Source organism: Heterodontus francisci, chromosome 1 (assembly GCF_036365525.1).
Source record: "Heterodontus francisci isolate sHetFra1 chromosome 1, sHetFra1.hap1, whole genome shotgun sequence".
NCBI classification, from domain to species: domain Eukaryota; kingdom Metazoa; phylum Chordata; class Chondrichthyes; order Heterodontiformes; family Heterodontidae; genus Heterodontus; species Heterodontus francisci.
Window position 1 is genome coordinate 114,514,156 of NC_090371.1, and position 13,448 is coordinate 114,527,603.

A 13,448-nucleotide genomic window follows, 5' to 3' on the forward strand; every position below is an offset into this window, starting at 1 on the left:
CTGGTCAGGACAAAGAAGGAGGCATATGTCAGGTATAGGCAGCTGGGATCCAGCGAGTCCCTCGAGGAGTATAGGGGATGTAGGACTACACTTAAGAAGGAAATTAGGAGGGTGAAAAGGGGCCATGAGATTTCCATGGCAGATAAGATAAAGGAGAATCCTAAACGATTCTATAAGTATATTAAGAGTAAAAGGGTAGCTAGGTCCCCTTAAGTATCAGTGTGGCAATCTATGTGTGGAGCCACGGGAAATTGGCGAGGTCTTAAATGAATATTTCTCGTCCGCATTTCTCGCGGAGAAGGTCATGGAAGATAGTGAGTTCAAGGGAGGGAACACCGATATCCTGGAGTATATCAACATTACAAAGGAGGAGGTATTGGAGGTTTTGAAGTGCATTAAGGTGGATAAATCCCCAGGGCCTGACCAGGTGTCTCCTAGGATGCTATGGGAAGCAAGGGAGGAGATTGCTGGGGCCCTGGCAGAGATTTTTGTATCATCATTAGCCACGGGTGAGGTACCGGAAGACTGGAGGATAGCTAATGTTGTACCGTTATTTAAGAAGGGCAGGAGGGATAAGCCAGGGAGCTATAGGCCGGTGAGCCTTACATCAGTGGTGGGAAAGTTATTGGAAGGGATTCCGAGAGACAGGATTTATATGCATCTGGAAAGGCATGGTCTGATTAGGAATAGTCAGCATGGCTTTGTGCATGGGAAATCATGTCTCATGAATTTGAATTTTTCGAGGAGGTGACCAAGAGGATTGACGAGGGCAGGGCGATGGACATTGTCTACATGGACTTTAGCAAGGCCTTTGACCGCATGGTAGGCTGGTCCAGAAGGTTTGAACACATGGGATCCAGGGTGAGCTAGCAAATTGGATACAAAATTGGCTTGGTGATAGGAGGCAGAGAGTCGTAGTGGAGGGTTGTTTTTCAGATTGGAGGCCGGTGACCAGTGGTGTGCCGCAGGGATCGGTGCTGGGCCCTCTGATGTTTGTCATACATATTAATGACTTGGATGTGAAAGTAAGGGGCATGATTAGTAAGTTTGCAGATGACACCAAAATTGGTGGTATAGTGGACAGTGAAGAAGGTTGTCTAAGGTTACAACAGGATATAGATCAAATGGGAAAGTGGGCAAGGGAGTGGCAAATGGAATTTAACGCTGACAAGCGTGAAGTGATGCATTTTGGGAAGTTAAACCAGGGCAGGACATATACAGTGAATGGCAGGGCCCTGGGGAGTGTTGTTGAGCAGAGAGACCTTGGGGTGCAAGTACATAGTTCCCTGAAAGTGGCAACACAGGTAGACAGGGTGGTGAAGAAGACATATGGCATGCTTGCCTTCATCGGCCGAGGCATTGAGTACAAGAGTTGGGACATCATGTTACAGTTGTACATAACGTTGGCTAGGCCGCATTTGGAGTACTGTGTGCAGTTCTGGTCGCCGCACTACAGGAAAGATGTGATTCAGCTAGAAAGGGCGCAGAAAAGATTCACAAGGATCTTGCCTGGTTTGGAGGACTTGAGTTATAAAGAGAGATTGGATAGGCTGGGTCTGTTTTCCCTGGAGCGAAGGAGGCTGAGAGGGGACATGATAGAGGTATATAAAATGATGAGAGGCATAGATAGGGTAGATAGCCAGAGTCTGTTTCCCATGGTAGGGGTGACTAAAACTAGAGGGCATAGATTTAAGGTGAGAGGGAGGAGGTTTAAAGGGGATCAAAGGGTACATTTTTCACACAAAGAATAGTGGGTATCTGGAATGAGCTGCCTGAGGAGGTGGTGGAGGCAGGAACAGTAGCGACATTTAAGAGGCATCTGGACAGGTACTTGAATGAGCAAGGCATAGAGGGATATGAAATTAATGCAGGCAGGTGGGATTAGTATAGATAGACATTATGGTTGGCATGGACCTGGTGGGCCGAAGGGCCTGTTTCTGTGCTGTACGACTCTATGACTCTATAAGTTGGGATTGTTTCCCTTGAAACAAAGGAGATTGAAGGGAGATTTGACAAAGGTGTACAAGATAATTATGTTGGCATCCTTCCATCTGCGTAAGATGATGGACATGCAGCAAACAATTCATTTATATGGGGTGTTTTCTCTTGCTGCACCTTTGCTGATGGCTGTGAAGGCCAATCCTTGAAAGGCAGGTTCTTCCAGAAGTGCTGCAAGTAAAAGGTCAGAGTTATTTACTATACGGAAGGAGGCTATTCAGCCTGGCGAGTCCATGCTGGCTCACCATGGAACTAGTCAGTCAGACCCACTCCCCTGCTCAATCACTGTAGCCCTGCAAGTCTATTTCCTTCAGGTGGCCATCTGATTTCCTTTTGAAGTCATTGATTGTCTCCACTTCCACTACCCTTGTGAGCAGTGAGTTCCAGGTCATTACCTCCCGCTGCATAAAAAAGTTCTTCCTCATATTCCCCCTGCATCTCTTGCCGAAAACCTTCAATCTGTGTCCCCTAGTCCTTGTACCATTAGTGCATGGGAACAGTTTTTCCTTGTCTAACTTATTGAAGCCTGTCAAAATCTTGCACATTTTATATTAAATTTCCCCTCAATCTCTTTTGTTCTGAGGAGAACCACCCAATTTTTCCAACCTAACCTTGTAACTAAAATCCCCATCCTTGGAATCATTCTGACAAATCTTCTCTGCAACCCCTCAAGGACCCTCCCATCCTTCCTAAAGTGTGGTGACCAGAACTGGACACAATACTCTAGTTGGGGCCTAACTAGGGCTTTATAAATGTTCAGCATACCTTCCTTGCTTTTGTACTCAGTGCCTTTATTTATGAAGCCCAATAACCCATCTGCTTTACTAACTATTTTCTCAATATGTCTTGCCACCTTCAAAGATACATGCACCCTCAAGTCCCTCTGTTCCTGCACACTCTTTCGAACTATGCCATTAAATATATATTATCTCTCCCTATCCATTATGTCACACTTGTCAGTATTAAATTCCATCTGCCATCTATCTGCCCATTATGCTAGCCTATACATGTTCTGTTGCAGATGGTTCATATCATCCTCACTGTTTGCTGCACCTCCAGGTTTGGTGTCAACAAATTGAAATTCTACTCAGTATTCCAAGATCTAAGTTATTTATATACAGCAAAAAAGCAGTGGTCTCAGCACTGACCCTTGGGCAACACCACTGTTTACCACTCTTCAGTCTGAAAAAACAACCATTTACTACAATTTGCTGTTTTCTGTTCTCAAGCCAATTTTTTTTATCCAATTGGCCATTGACCCTCCTATTCCATGAGCCTCAATTTTGCTAACCAGCCTTTTATGTGGTAATTTATTCCAGGCCTTTCTTAAAATCCATATAAGCAACATCCACCGCATTCCCTTCAACCTTCTGTTACTTCATCAAAAAATTCAATTAGCTTAGCGAAGCATGATCTGCCTTTTACAAATCCATGCTGGCTATCCTTAATTAACTCAAACCTCTGCAAGTGTGTGTTGATTTTTTTTCCTGATTATTGTTTCTAAAACCTTACGCACCACTGTTAAACTAAGTGGCTTGTAGCTGCTCAGACTGTCCTTACACCATTTCTTGAATAAGGTAAAGGGATATATACCGTGTTCCCTACACTTCTCTTGTAGCTGGAGTATGGAGAAGATCATATCCACAGTAGATCTGCCAGCACAGAAACTGCACTGTGCTTCTGGGTATACTTGGTTTGCAAGGAAATGGACTCGATGACCCTAGCAAAGGCCTAGCTAAGGAGTGAGATGCCTCTGTAGTTGTTGCTGTCACCTTTGGTTTGTATAATGTGATGATTTTGGTGTCAGACATCTCCTGTGGAATAAAGCCTATTTTCCAGCAGAGGAGGAGATCATAAAAGTGTGGCAATAGATGTGACTTTCCGTGTCCGAGCAGTTTGACTAGGATTCCATCTTTGTTGGGTGCCCTTCTGTTTGCTAGGCGGTCTATGGCCTTTGTGTTCCAGTGATGAGGGTTCTTCATCTAATTCATCCTGAACAGGAAGTTGCAGGAGAGCATCAAACACATTCTGGGACATGTCCGACTCACAGGAGCACAGCTCACAGTAGTGTTCAGCCCAGCAGGTTATCTGTTTATTTTTGTCGGTGAGTACTTCACCATCTGCTGACTTCAGGGGAGCAACTTTGGTTATGGCAGGGCCAAGCGCCCTTTACTCCCTTCGTGCATAGCTCGTAGATTTCTTTTGTCGTATGCAGTTTGGATTTCTTGACATAAGTTGGTCCAGTGTTTGTTTACGCAGTATCTCCCTGTGCTTTGCACGGCTGTATTGGCTACTTTCACGTTGTGCAATGTCTTAGCTGTTGGATTTATGTTGTGCATCATGTAAGCGTTGTTATTTTGCACCAGTGACAGATATCATCTCAGCTGAGCAGGTCTCAAACCAGTCATTGTTGTGAATTCCGCCTTTTCCAAATGATGCTTCTGCTGCTGGATGATTGATAAAGTTTGGAAGTCACTAAGCTCAATGCTGGCATCAGTGCTTTTCGTTGAGGCTTTGGTGGGTAGCAAGTGTTCTAGCGATAGTGCAAAGTGCTGGTATTTGGCATCAGAGCTTAAACAAGGGATATTGATACATGGCGTTTGGATCTGTGGAAAGTTCAGGGGTACACCTTCACTCTGCTGCTAATGAATGGTCAGTGTCACAATCTGCGCTGTGGTAAGTGCGGGTGTGATGAACACTGGGTAGATTGCAGCTCCTCATGATGACTAGGTCCACTTGGTGCCAATGCCCAGACCTTGGGTGATGCCATGATACCTGTTGGTGATGATTGCCCTGGAAGGTGTTGGTGTTGGCGTTCATTCAGGGCACTAAGCTCAAAAAAGCATTGTCTGTTATTTTTGATCTTGCCCAGACCATGATGACCAAGGCACGTTTGCCATGAATCACTGTCCCAATATGTGCGTTGAAGTCACCCAGGATGAACAGCCTCCCATCATTTGGCATGTTTCTCAGAACATCATCAAGGGAATTATAAAAATGCGCTTGATCCGAGCTGCTGGCATAGAGTGTTGGTGCATAAACACATTTGATGTTGACTGTGCCTACATCAGATGATCGCTGCAGGGAGATGACGCGTTCTGAGGTTGCTACTGGTGGATCAATTGACCTGTGTCAGTCGGCTGCTCGCTGCAATCTTCAGCATTCTTTCCATGCCAGCAGAAGGTGTAATTAGCCTCACAAATAGAGCCTGTGTTGGCTAATCCGGTTTCTTGTAGAGCGACAATGGCAACACCAAGCTTGTGTAGCTCAGTCAAACAGGGCTGCCTTGCATGTACTTGCTATGGAGTGTGCGGGTAATTGTTCATTCCAGGATATACACTCTTCACATAACAGCTTCCAAGCCGAAAGATTACCTTTCTTTGTTTTCTGCGTAGCCTAGGCACGGTTTTAGGAGGTGCAGACTTGCTGAGCATCTGCACCCCTCTCGATCTCGTAGGCTGGTGACCAGAGGAAAGACGAAAGCTTATAAGTCTGGGGCCTATTAGGTTGCAGGAGTTGCTGGAAGGTGCTAATGAGGGAAACATCAACTACCTAATGGGACTCCATTCCAGATTTTGTTGAGTTTACTCCCTGAGCCATTAGAGTCAGAGTCATTTGAGGCACAGAATGAGGCCATTTGGCCCATCAAGTCCATGCCAGCATTAGCTCTTAATGTTGTTGCTGTTAATATTGAAGGCACTGACCAGCAGGGCCCAGATCACCACAAACATAGGTGTGATCTTCTCCTCTAGGTGTGCGAAGGCAGCAGCTCCAGGTCGCCACTTCCTGTCTCCAGATACCCATCTCCACTCTCCGAACTGTCCAGCCAGGTCCGTGAACTACCCTTGCTCTTTCTCTCTCTGATCCCTTGTAGCTGCTGGTGGCTGTGGCACGGTCCGGGCTGGAGCCAATCACTTATCCATCTTTGTCTGACGTCACACTAAGATTATTATAGGTTTAGATAAGGTAGACATAGAAAAGCTGTTCTATAGGAACATAGGAGCATGAGTAGGCCATTCAGCCCATCTGGCCTGCTCCGCCATTCAATACAATCATGGCTAATCATTCACTTCAATGCCTTTTTCCCACATTATCCCCATATCCCTTTATGTCATTGGCATTTAGAAATCTGTCAATCTCTGCTTTAAACATACTCAATGACTGAGCTTCCACAGCCCTCTGGGGTAGAGAATTCCAAAGATTCGTAACCCTTTGAGTAAAGAAATTTCCCCTCATCTCTTTCCTAAGTGGCTTCCCCCTTATTTTGAAATTGTGTTCCCTGGTTCTAGACTCCCAACCAGGGGAAAAGTCATAGCTGCATCTACCCTGTCTATCTCTTTCAATATTTTGTAGGTTTCTATGAGATCACTTCTCATTCTTCAAAACTCTAGAGAATACAAGCCCAGTTTCCCCAATCTCTCTTCATAGGACTGTCCCGCCATCCCGGGAACAACTCTGGTGAACCTTCGTTGCACTCCTTCTATGGCAATAATATCCTTCCTAAGGTAAGGGGGCCAAAACTGCACACAGTACTCCAGGTGCAGTCTAACTAAGGTTCTATACAATAGAAGCAACACTTCATTACTCCTGTACTCAAATCCTCTTGTGATAAAGGCTAACATACCATTAGCCTTCTTAATTGCTTGCTGCACCTACATGTTAGCTTTCAGTGACCTATTGATGAGAATACCCAGGTCCCTTTGTACATCTACAATTTCTAATCACTTACCATTTAAGAAATACTCTGCACATCTGTTCCTCCTACCAAAGTGGATAACCTCACTGTTATGACCGAGGTGGGAGCAGTGCACTGTCTTTTCTAGTTCCACTTTTCCACAGATCACAACATATATTTTCCCAATTACCGATACGGTCAATCATAGACTCTACGCTGTATTCCAGAATAAAATACACCAACCAGGTTCCTTTAATAAATAACAATATAAAACAAGACATAACCAGTAACAAAGCAAAGCATTAACAGAGCGAAATATGGAAGTTCCCTTTTACCTTAGCCACCTCCCCCAACCCCAACACACACACACACACACACAGGTTAACCAAAAAAATAGAGATTTTCTCTTTAGAGCTCTGTTACAAGAAAAAAAGAATACTTTGGCAAAATACTTGCTAATTCTTGAAGAAAAGAGGAGAAGATATGGAAAGATGTCAGTTGTCCTGTTTTGGGGTTTGACGTCCCAAATACCCATAGACGGTTGTCACTGGGATCTTTCTAGAACAGTTCTTTTCAGGGAACATTGAAGATCAGTTTGGCAGGCTTCCCAGGAGAAATGCAACAACAGGGGTTTCTGGCAGGCTTTTCAGGAGAAATGCAGCATCAGTTTTTCTATTTCTTACACTTGAATCTCAGGAAATTCTCAAAGAGATGGACGTGGGTGCTGATGGTAACTGCTCTCTTGGCTGGTTTTCTCCAACTGCCTTCAAAACAGTTCACACCCCAACACACTGTCCAAAGCGAAACCAAAAACAATATCTCAACAGTACCTGCTGACTCCTATAAATCTTGACCTGCCACTTCTCTATAAACATCTCCCCCCCCCTCCCCCTCAACCTTGCCTCCTCAAGTCAAAAAGCCCCTGCTGGGTATTTATCTGAAGACAGGTGACTTACAGTAAATGTTGTTTACAAACAAGACCTATGTGTCCTTTCAATGACCCAGTGAAAAAAAATCCATGGAATCCTTTTCAATTTTCCCAAATAAAACAATGTCCATAATTCTAAAATACATGAGTCCTGAAAAAAAACTTTAAAAAATAGAAGCAGCATCATAACATCACATTTTTCCACATTATATTCCAAGTTGTTGCCCACTCACTATGTCTGTCCAAATCCCCTTGAAGCCGCTTTACATCTTCCCAACAACATACATTCCCACCTACTTTTGTGTCATCCGTAAACTTGGAAATATTACATTTGATCCCCGCATCCAAATCATTGATATATATTGTGAACAGCTGGGACCCGAGTACTGATCCTTGTAGTACCCCACTAGTCACAGCCTGCCAATGCAAGAATGACCCATTTATTCCTACTCTCTGTTTTCAACCTGTTAACCAATCCTTAATCCATGCCAGTATATTACCTCCTATCCCATGTGCTTTAATTTTGCTAACCAACCTCCTGTGGGGAACTTTATCAAAAGCCTTCTGAAAATCCAAGTATACTACGTCCACCCACTCCCCGTTATCAATTCTATTAGTAACATCGTCAAAAACTCCAACAGGTTTGTCAATCCATGTTGATTATACCCAAGCAGATTATTATTATCCAAGTGTCCATTTATCAGATCCTTTAGAGTAGATTCTAGCATTTTCCCTACTACTAATGTAAGGGTAACAGGTCTGTCGTTCCTGGTTTTCTCTCTCCTTCCCTTCTTAAATGGTGGGGTGACATTTTCTACCTTCCAATCTGTAGGAACCGTTCCAGGATTTACAGAATTTTGGAAGATGATCACCAATGCATCCACTATCTCTTTAAACACTTTGGGGTGTAGAATATCAGGTCCTGGGGATTTATCAACCTTCAGTTCCATTAATTTCTCCAATACAACCTTCTTACTGATACTAATTTCCTTCAATTTTTCATTCTCCCTAGTCCCTTGGATCACTAATTCTGGGAGATTTTTTGTATTTTCCTCAGTGAAGACAGGCACAAAGTAATCATTTAACTTCTCTGCCATTTCTCTATTCCCCGTTATAAATTCTCCTGACTGTAATGGACCCACATTTGACTTAGCCAAATGTTTCCTTTTTATCTACCTATAGAAGCTTTTGCGGTCTTTTTAAAATGATTTTTACTAGTTTACATTCATATTATTGTCTCCCTTTCTTTATCAGTTTCTTGGTGCTCCTTAGCTGTGTTCTAAAATCCTCCCAATCCTCAGGTTTACTATTATTTCTGGCAAATTTATAGACCTTTTCTTTTAAGTCTATACAATCCTTAACTTCTTTTGTCATCCACAGTTGACTGCCTTTACTTTTGGGGTTTTTGTGCCTAGAGGAAATGTATATTTGCTGTAAACTATGTAATAATTCTTTAAAGACTATCCATTGCTTATGCACTGTCATACCTTTTAATGTATTTTCCCCAACCACCTCAGCCAATTTGTCCCTCATACCTTCTTAATTTCCTTTGTTCAAATTTAACACCCTGGCTTCAGATTGAACCACCTCACTTTCAAACATAATGTAAAATAATATCATGTTATGGTCACTCAACCCTAAAGTTTCTTTTACAACAAGATTACTTTCTCATTACATAATACCAGATCTAAAATAGCCTGTTCTCTAGTCGGTTCCTCAACATACTGCTCTAGAAAACCAGCCCTAACACACTCCAAAAACTCATCCTCCAAAGCATTAGTGCTCATTAGGTTTACCCAGTCTATATGCAGATTGAAGTCACCCATGATTACTGTATTACCCATGCTGCAAGCTTCTCTAATCTCCTGATTCATACCATGCCGCACACTACCACTACTGTTTGGTGGCCTATAAACAACTCCTCCCAGTGTTTGCTGCCCCTTGCTGTTTCTTAGCTCCACCCAAACAGATTCCACATTTTGTTCTTCCGATCTGAGATCCTCCCTTACTAATGTACTGCTCCAATCCCTTATCAGCGCAACACCACCTCCTTTTCCTTTTTGTCTGTCCTTCCTAAATGGCAAATATCCTGGAATATTCGTTTCCCAGACTTGATCACCCTGTAGTCACATTTCTGTAATGGCAATTAGATCGTACCCACTTACCTCTATTTGTGCCTTTAAATCATCTACCTTGTTGCAAATGCTGTGTGCATTCAGGTAGAGTGCCCTTCACTTTGTCTTTTTGATGTTATTTTGCATTTTAAGCCTAGTTGATGCTCAACTTTGTTTCGCCTGCATTCTAATTTCACTTGCTACTTTTCTACTTCCTGTTACCAGCTTTACTTCCTTCCAATTTGAGCTACCCCTCAGGTTCCCATCCCCCTGACAAGCTCGTTTAAATCCTCCCCAACAGCACTAGCAAATTTCCCTGCGAGGATATTAGTCCTGGTGCTGTTAAGGTATAACCCGTCCATCTTGTACAGGTCCCACCTGCTGCAGAACCAGTTCCAATGCCTCAGAAATCTGATGCCTTCCCTCCTACACCAATTCTCTAGCCATGTGTTCAATTGATCAATCCTCCTATTCCTATGCTCACTAACATGTGGCACTGGGAATAATCCTGAGATTACTGCTCTCGAGATCCTGCTTTTAAATTTCCTTCCTAACTCCCTAAAATGTTCTTTCAGGACCTTGTCCCTCTTCCTACCTATGTCATTGGTACCAATGTGGACTACGGCCTCTAGCTGTTCACCCTCCCCCAGAAGGATGTCCTGCAGCCACTCTATGACATCCTTGACCCTGGCAACACACCATCCTGGAGTCACGTTTACTGCCGCAGAAACACCTGTCTGATCCCCTGACTATCGAATCCCCTATCGCTATTGCTCTTCCACTCTTCTTCTTTCCCTCCCATGCAGCTGAGCCACCCATGGTGCCATGGACTTTGCTCTGGCTGCACTCTCCTGAGGAACAATCAGCCTCACCAGTATCCAAAATGGAAGACCGATTAGCAAGCAAGATAGACACAGGGGACTCCTGCACTACCTGCCTGGTTTTCTTAGACTGCCTGGCGGTCACCCATTCTGTCTCTGTCTGCATGCTCCTAACCTGCGGTGTGACCACCTCCCTAAACGTGCTATCCACATAGTCTTCAGCCTCGTGGATGCACAACAGTGACTCCAGCGGCCACTTGAGATCGAAACCCAGAGCTCAAGCTTCTGCAGCTGGTGACACTTCCTACAGATGTGCTCGTCTAGGACACATGGTGCACCCATGACTTCCCACATACCCACAGGATGTACATTCCACTTGGCCGAGCTGACCTGCCATAACGTAACTTTAAAAACTAGTTATTACAATTAAAATAAGTAGAATAACTTACGAATAACTCACCAATCAGCTTTCTCCCCAGTACAGAAGTAACAGCCAGCTACTGAAGGCTGAAACAAGATAGATTTATCGCTCACTCGCTCACTTTGCACTCTGTGCCCTCAGAGCAGCTCTCAGTGCAGATGAAGCAGCACTGAGGAAGCCCTGCTTTTATACTTTCTGAGAAACAACTGTTTCAAGCTTCTGAAAACCAGTTTAAGCCAGCTACCTAAGTAACTAGCTACAGCTGCTCCCAGAGAGCGTGTATACCCCTGTTTTAAGGCTGGAATAAAACTTCACTTCTCTTAATGTAAGGAGTAATTTTTAGTTAATTGATAAATTGAAGAAAAAACTAGTCTTTAGATAGAAATTAACCCTTAAAACTCCCTCTCACCAGACTCTTTTTTTCTTTTTTACATTTTTTACAACCTTTTTTGCATTTATTTCATTTCATCTTAGTTTGTTCAGTTTGCTTACCCATTGTTTTTTTTCATGTTTGCACTTGCTGCTGTTCAATATTCAGTCCGTTAACACCTTTTCTGTACTAATGCTTTGTCTTTCAACACACCATTAACATATTGTTTGTCTTTGCTCCATGACCTTTTGGTCAGCTATGTGGCCTTGTCCAATCTACACCTTCTCCTTTGTTATCTCTTGCCCCACCCCCACCTCACTTGCTTATAACCTGTGACATTTTTAATATTTGTCAGTTCCGAAGAAGGGTCACTGACCCGAAACGTTAACTCTGCTTCTCTTTCCACAGATGCTGCCAGACCTGCTGAGTGGTTCCAGCATTTCTTGTTTTTATCTCACCAGACTCACCAGCTTTCAGTGCAGACCCATTAGCTGATCATACAAGGACAATGGGACACAGATTTAAGGTTTTGGGCAAAAGATGCAGCAGGGAAGTGAGGAAGCACTTTATTTACGCAGCGAGTAGTAATACCTGGAACATGCTGCCTACGAGGGTGGTGGAAGTGGAGATGATTTGGATGGACACTTGAGGGAAATAAACTTGCAGGGCTACAAGGATAGAATGAGACCAATTGGATTGCTCTACAGAAAGCTGGCATGAACCAGATGGCCTGTTTCTGTGCCAATACTGACTGTATGGACCTGATTTTATTCCAACGATGGTGGGCCTGGCAGTGGCTGGAAGGTGGAATTGGGAACAGTGCCCCCTGCCATTTTGATTGCCTCCCCCGCCTCGGTGCCCACCTCCAAGGGCAGGACAATATTCTGCCCTATGATTATAAAATTGGGCTCCAAGTGCCACTGGTGCCGGTGCCATGGAACCCCTGAAGACATAAAATGTGCTGGTCGTGCTGTTGACCACTTCCAGCATTTCCTGTGCGACACCCATGCATGCGCCAGCAGCATGAAGAGAGGTCAGATTGTGACATTTGTTCCGGCTGAGCTAACGCACGTTGTTCAAACTTTGACCACACAGGTCCACAGAATGCATGCACTAATCACTTTCAGCTGAACACACATTGAACTGCACGAGCAACACCCCTCTTCCCCACTGCTAGTGCTATTTAGAGGGATAGGCGTCCAACTTACAGGTGAGGTGCTTTTGACTGACTTTTGCGACAGAGATGTTTGTGGAATTACTGTGGCTTGTTTTTGGAGGTTTGCTGGTGAGTTTGTGCATCTATTCAGGGAGGGCAGAGGATTTTGTCACCTGTAGTCTGCAAGAGGTGTGTGGGGCTGTTTTGGCAGTGCCTCTAGGTCTGAAACACGATGGAGAAGGGGCTGCAGAGAGGGTAAATTCAAGTGTCTAAGCAACTTGCTTCTCCTCCCTTAGACAGAACACAATATACTCCCCTCTCGTGGCAAATAAGGCCTCTGTCACCTCCTCGATGCATCGATGGATGGCGTACTGGGAGATGTTGGATATGTCACCTCCCAACTGGAAAGTACTTGTCATGTAGAAGTTTAATACCACTGTGAACTCTGTGGCCATTAGCAGTGTCATCCTCACCCTGGTGTGTGGCTCTATGTCATGTTGAAACAGGTGGCACATTTCTATGACCAACTCCTTGGTAAACCTGACATGCCCAAGGCATTGCTTTTGGCCTAGATGGAGGAATGACAAATGCTCTTGGAAAACTCGTGGTTGATAGAAGGTCATTCAAGTGAGGGGATTGAAAAGGAACATGGTAATGGTCGACAACAGTACAGTCAGGGGGATAGATACTGTTCTCTGCATCCGTGACCAGGAGCTTCGAAGGTTGTATTGCCTGCCTGGTGTCAGGGTTCAGGATGTCTCCTCGTTGATGGAGAAGAACTTGAGTAGGAGAGGGTCCATATTGGGACCAAAAACATTGTGAAGTGTAGGAAAGAGGTCTTGTTTGGAGAGTACCAGAAACTAGCAGCTAAATTAAAGAGGACCTCAAGGGTCATAATCTCTGGATTATTACTCGATGCTCTTGTCAATAGGCATAGGGATAAGCAGATTAGGGAATTTGTGGCT

General features: G+C 44.1%; 1 protein-coding gene across 4 annotated transcripts in view; it reads right to left on the reverse strand.

Moving 5' to 3' along the window:
• The window catches only part of micu3a (mitochondrial calcium uptake family, member 3a), a 326,674-nt gene that overhangs the window by 58,618 nt on the left and 254,608 nt on the right, over positions 1–13,448 (reverse strand). For 3 of the 4 annotated variants that reach the window (XM_068034798.1, XM_068034814.1, XM_068034788.1), the window contains one exon: positions 1,687–2,169. The exons of the other annotated variant lie outside the window; for it this stretch is intronic. In XM_068034798.1, the coding sequence (XP_067890899.1) occupies positions 2,032–2,169 (138 nt within the window). In that variant the 3' untranslated portion in view covers positions 1,687–2,031. Of the gene's footprint in view, positions 1–1,686; positions 2,170–13,448 lie in introns of those variants that run through there. 4 annotated transcript variants of the gene reach the window in all.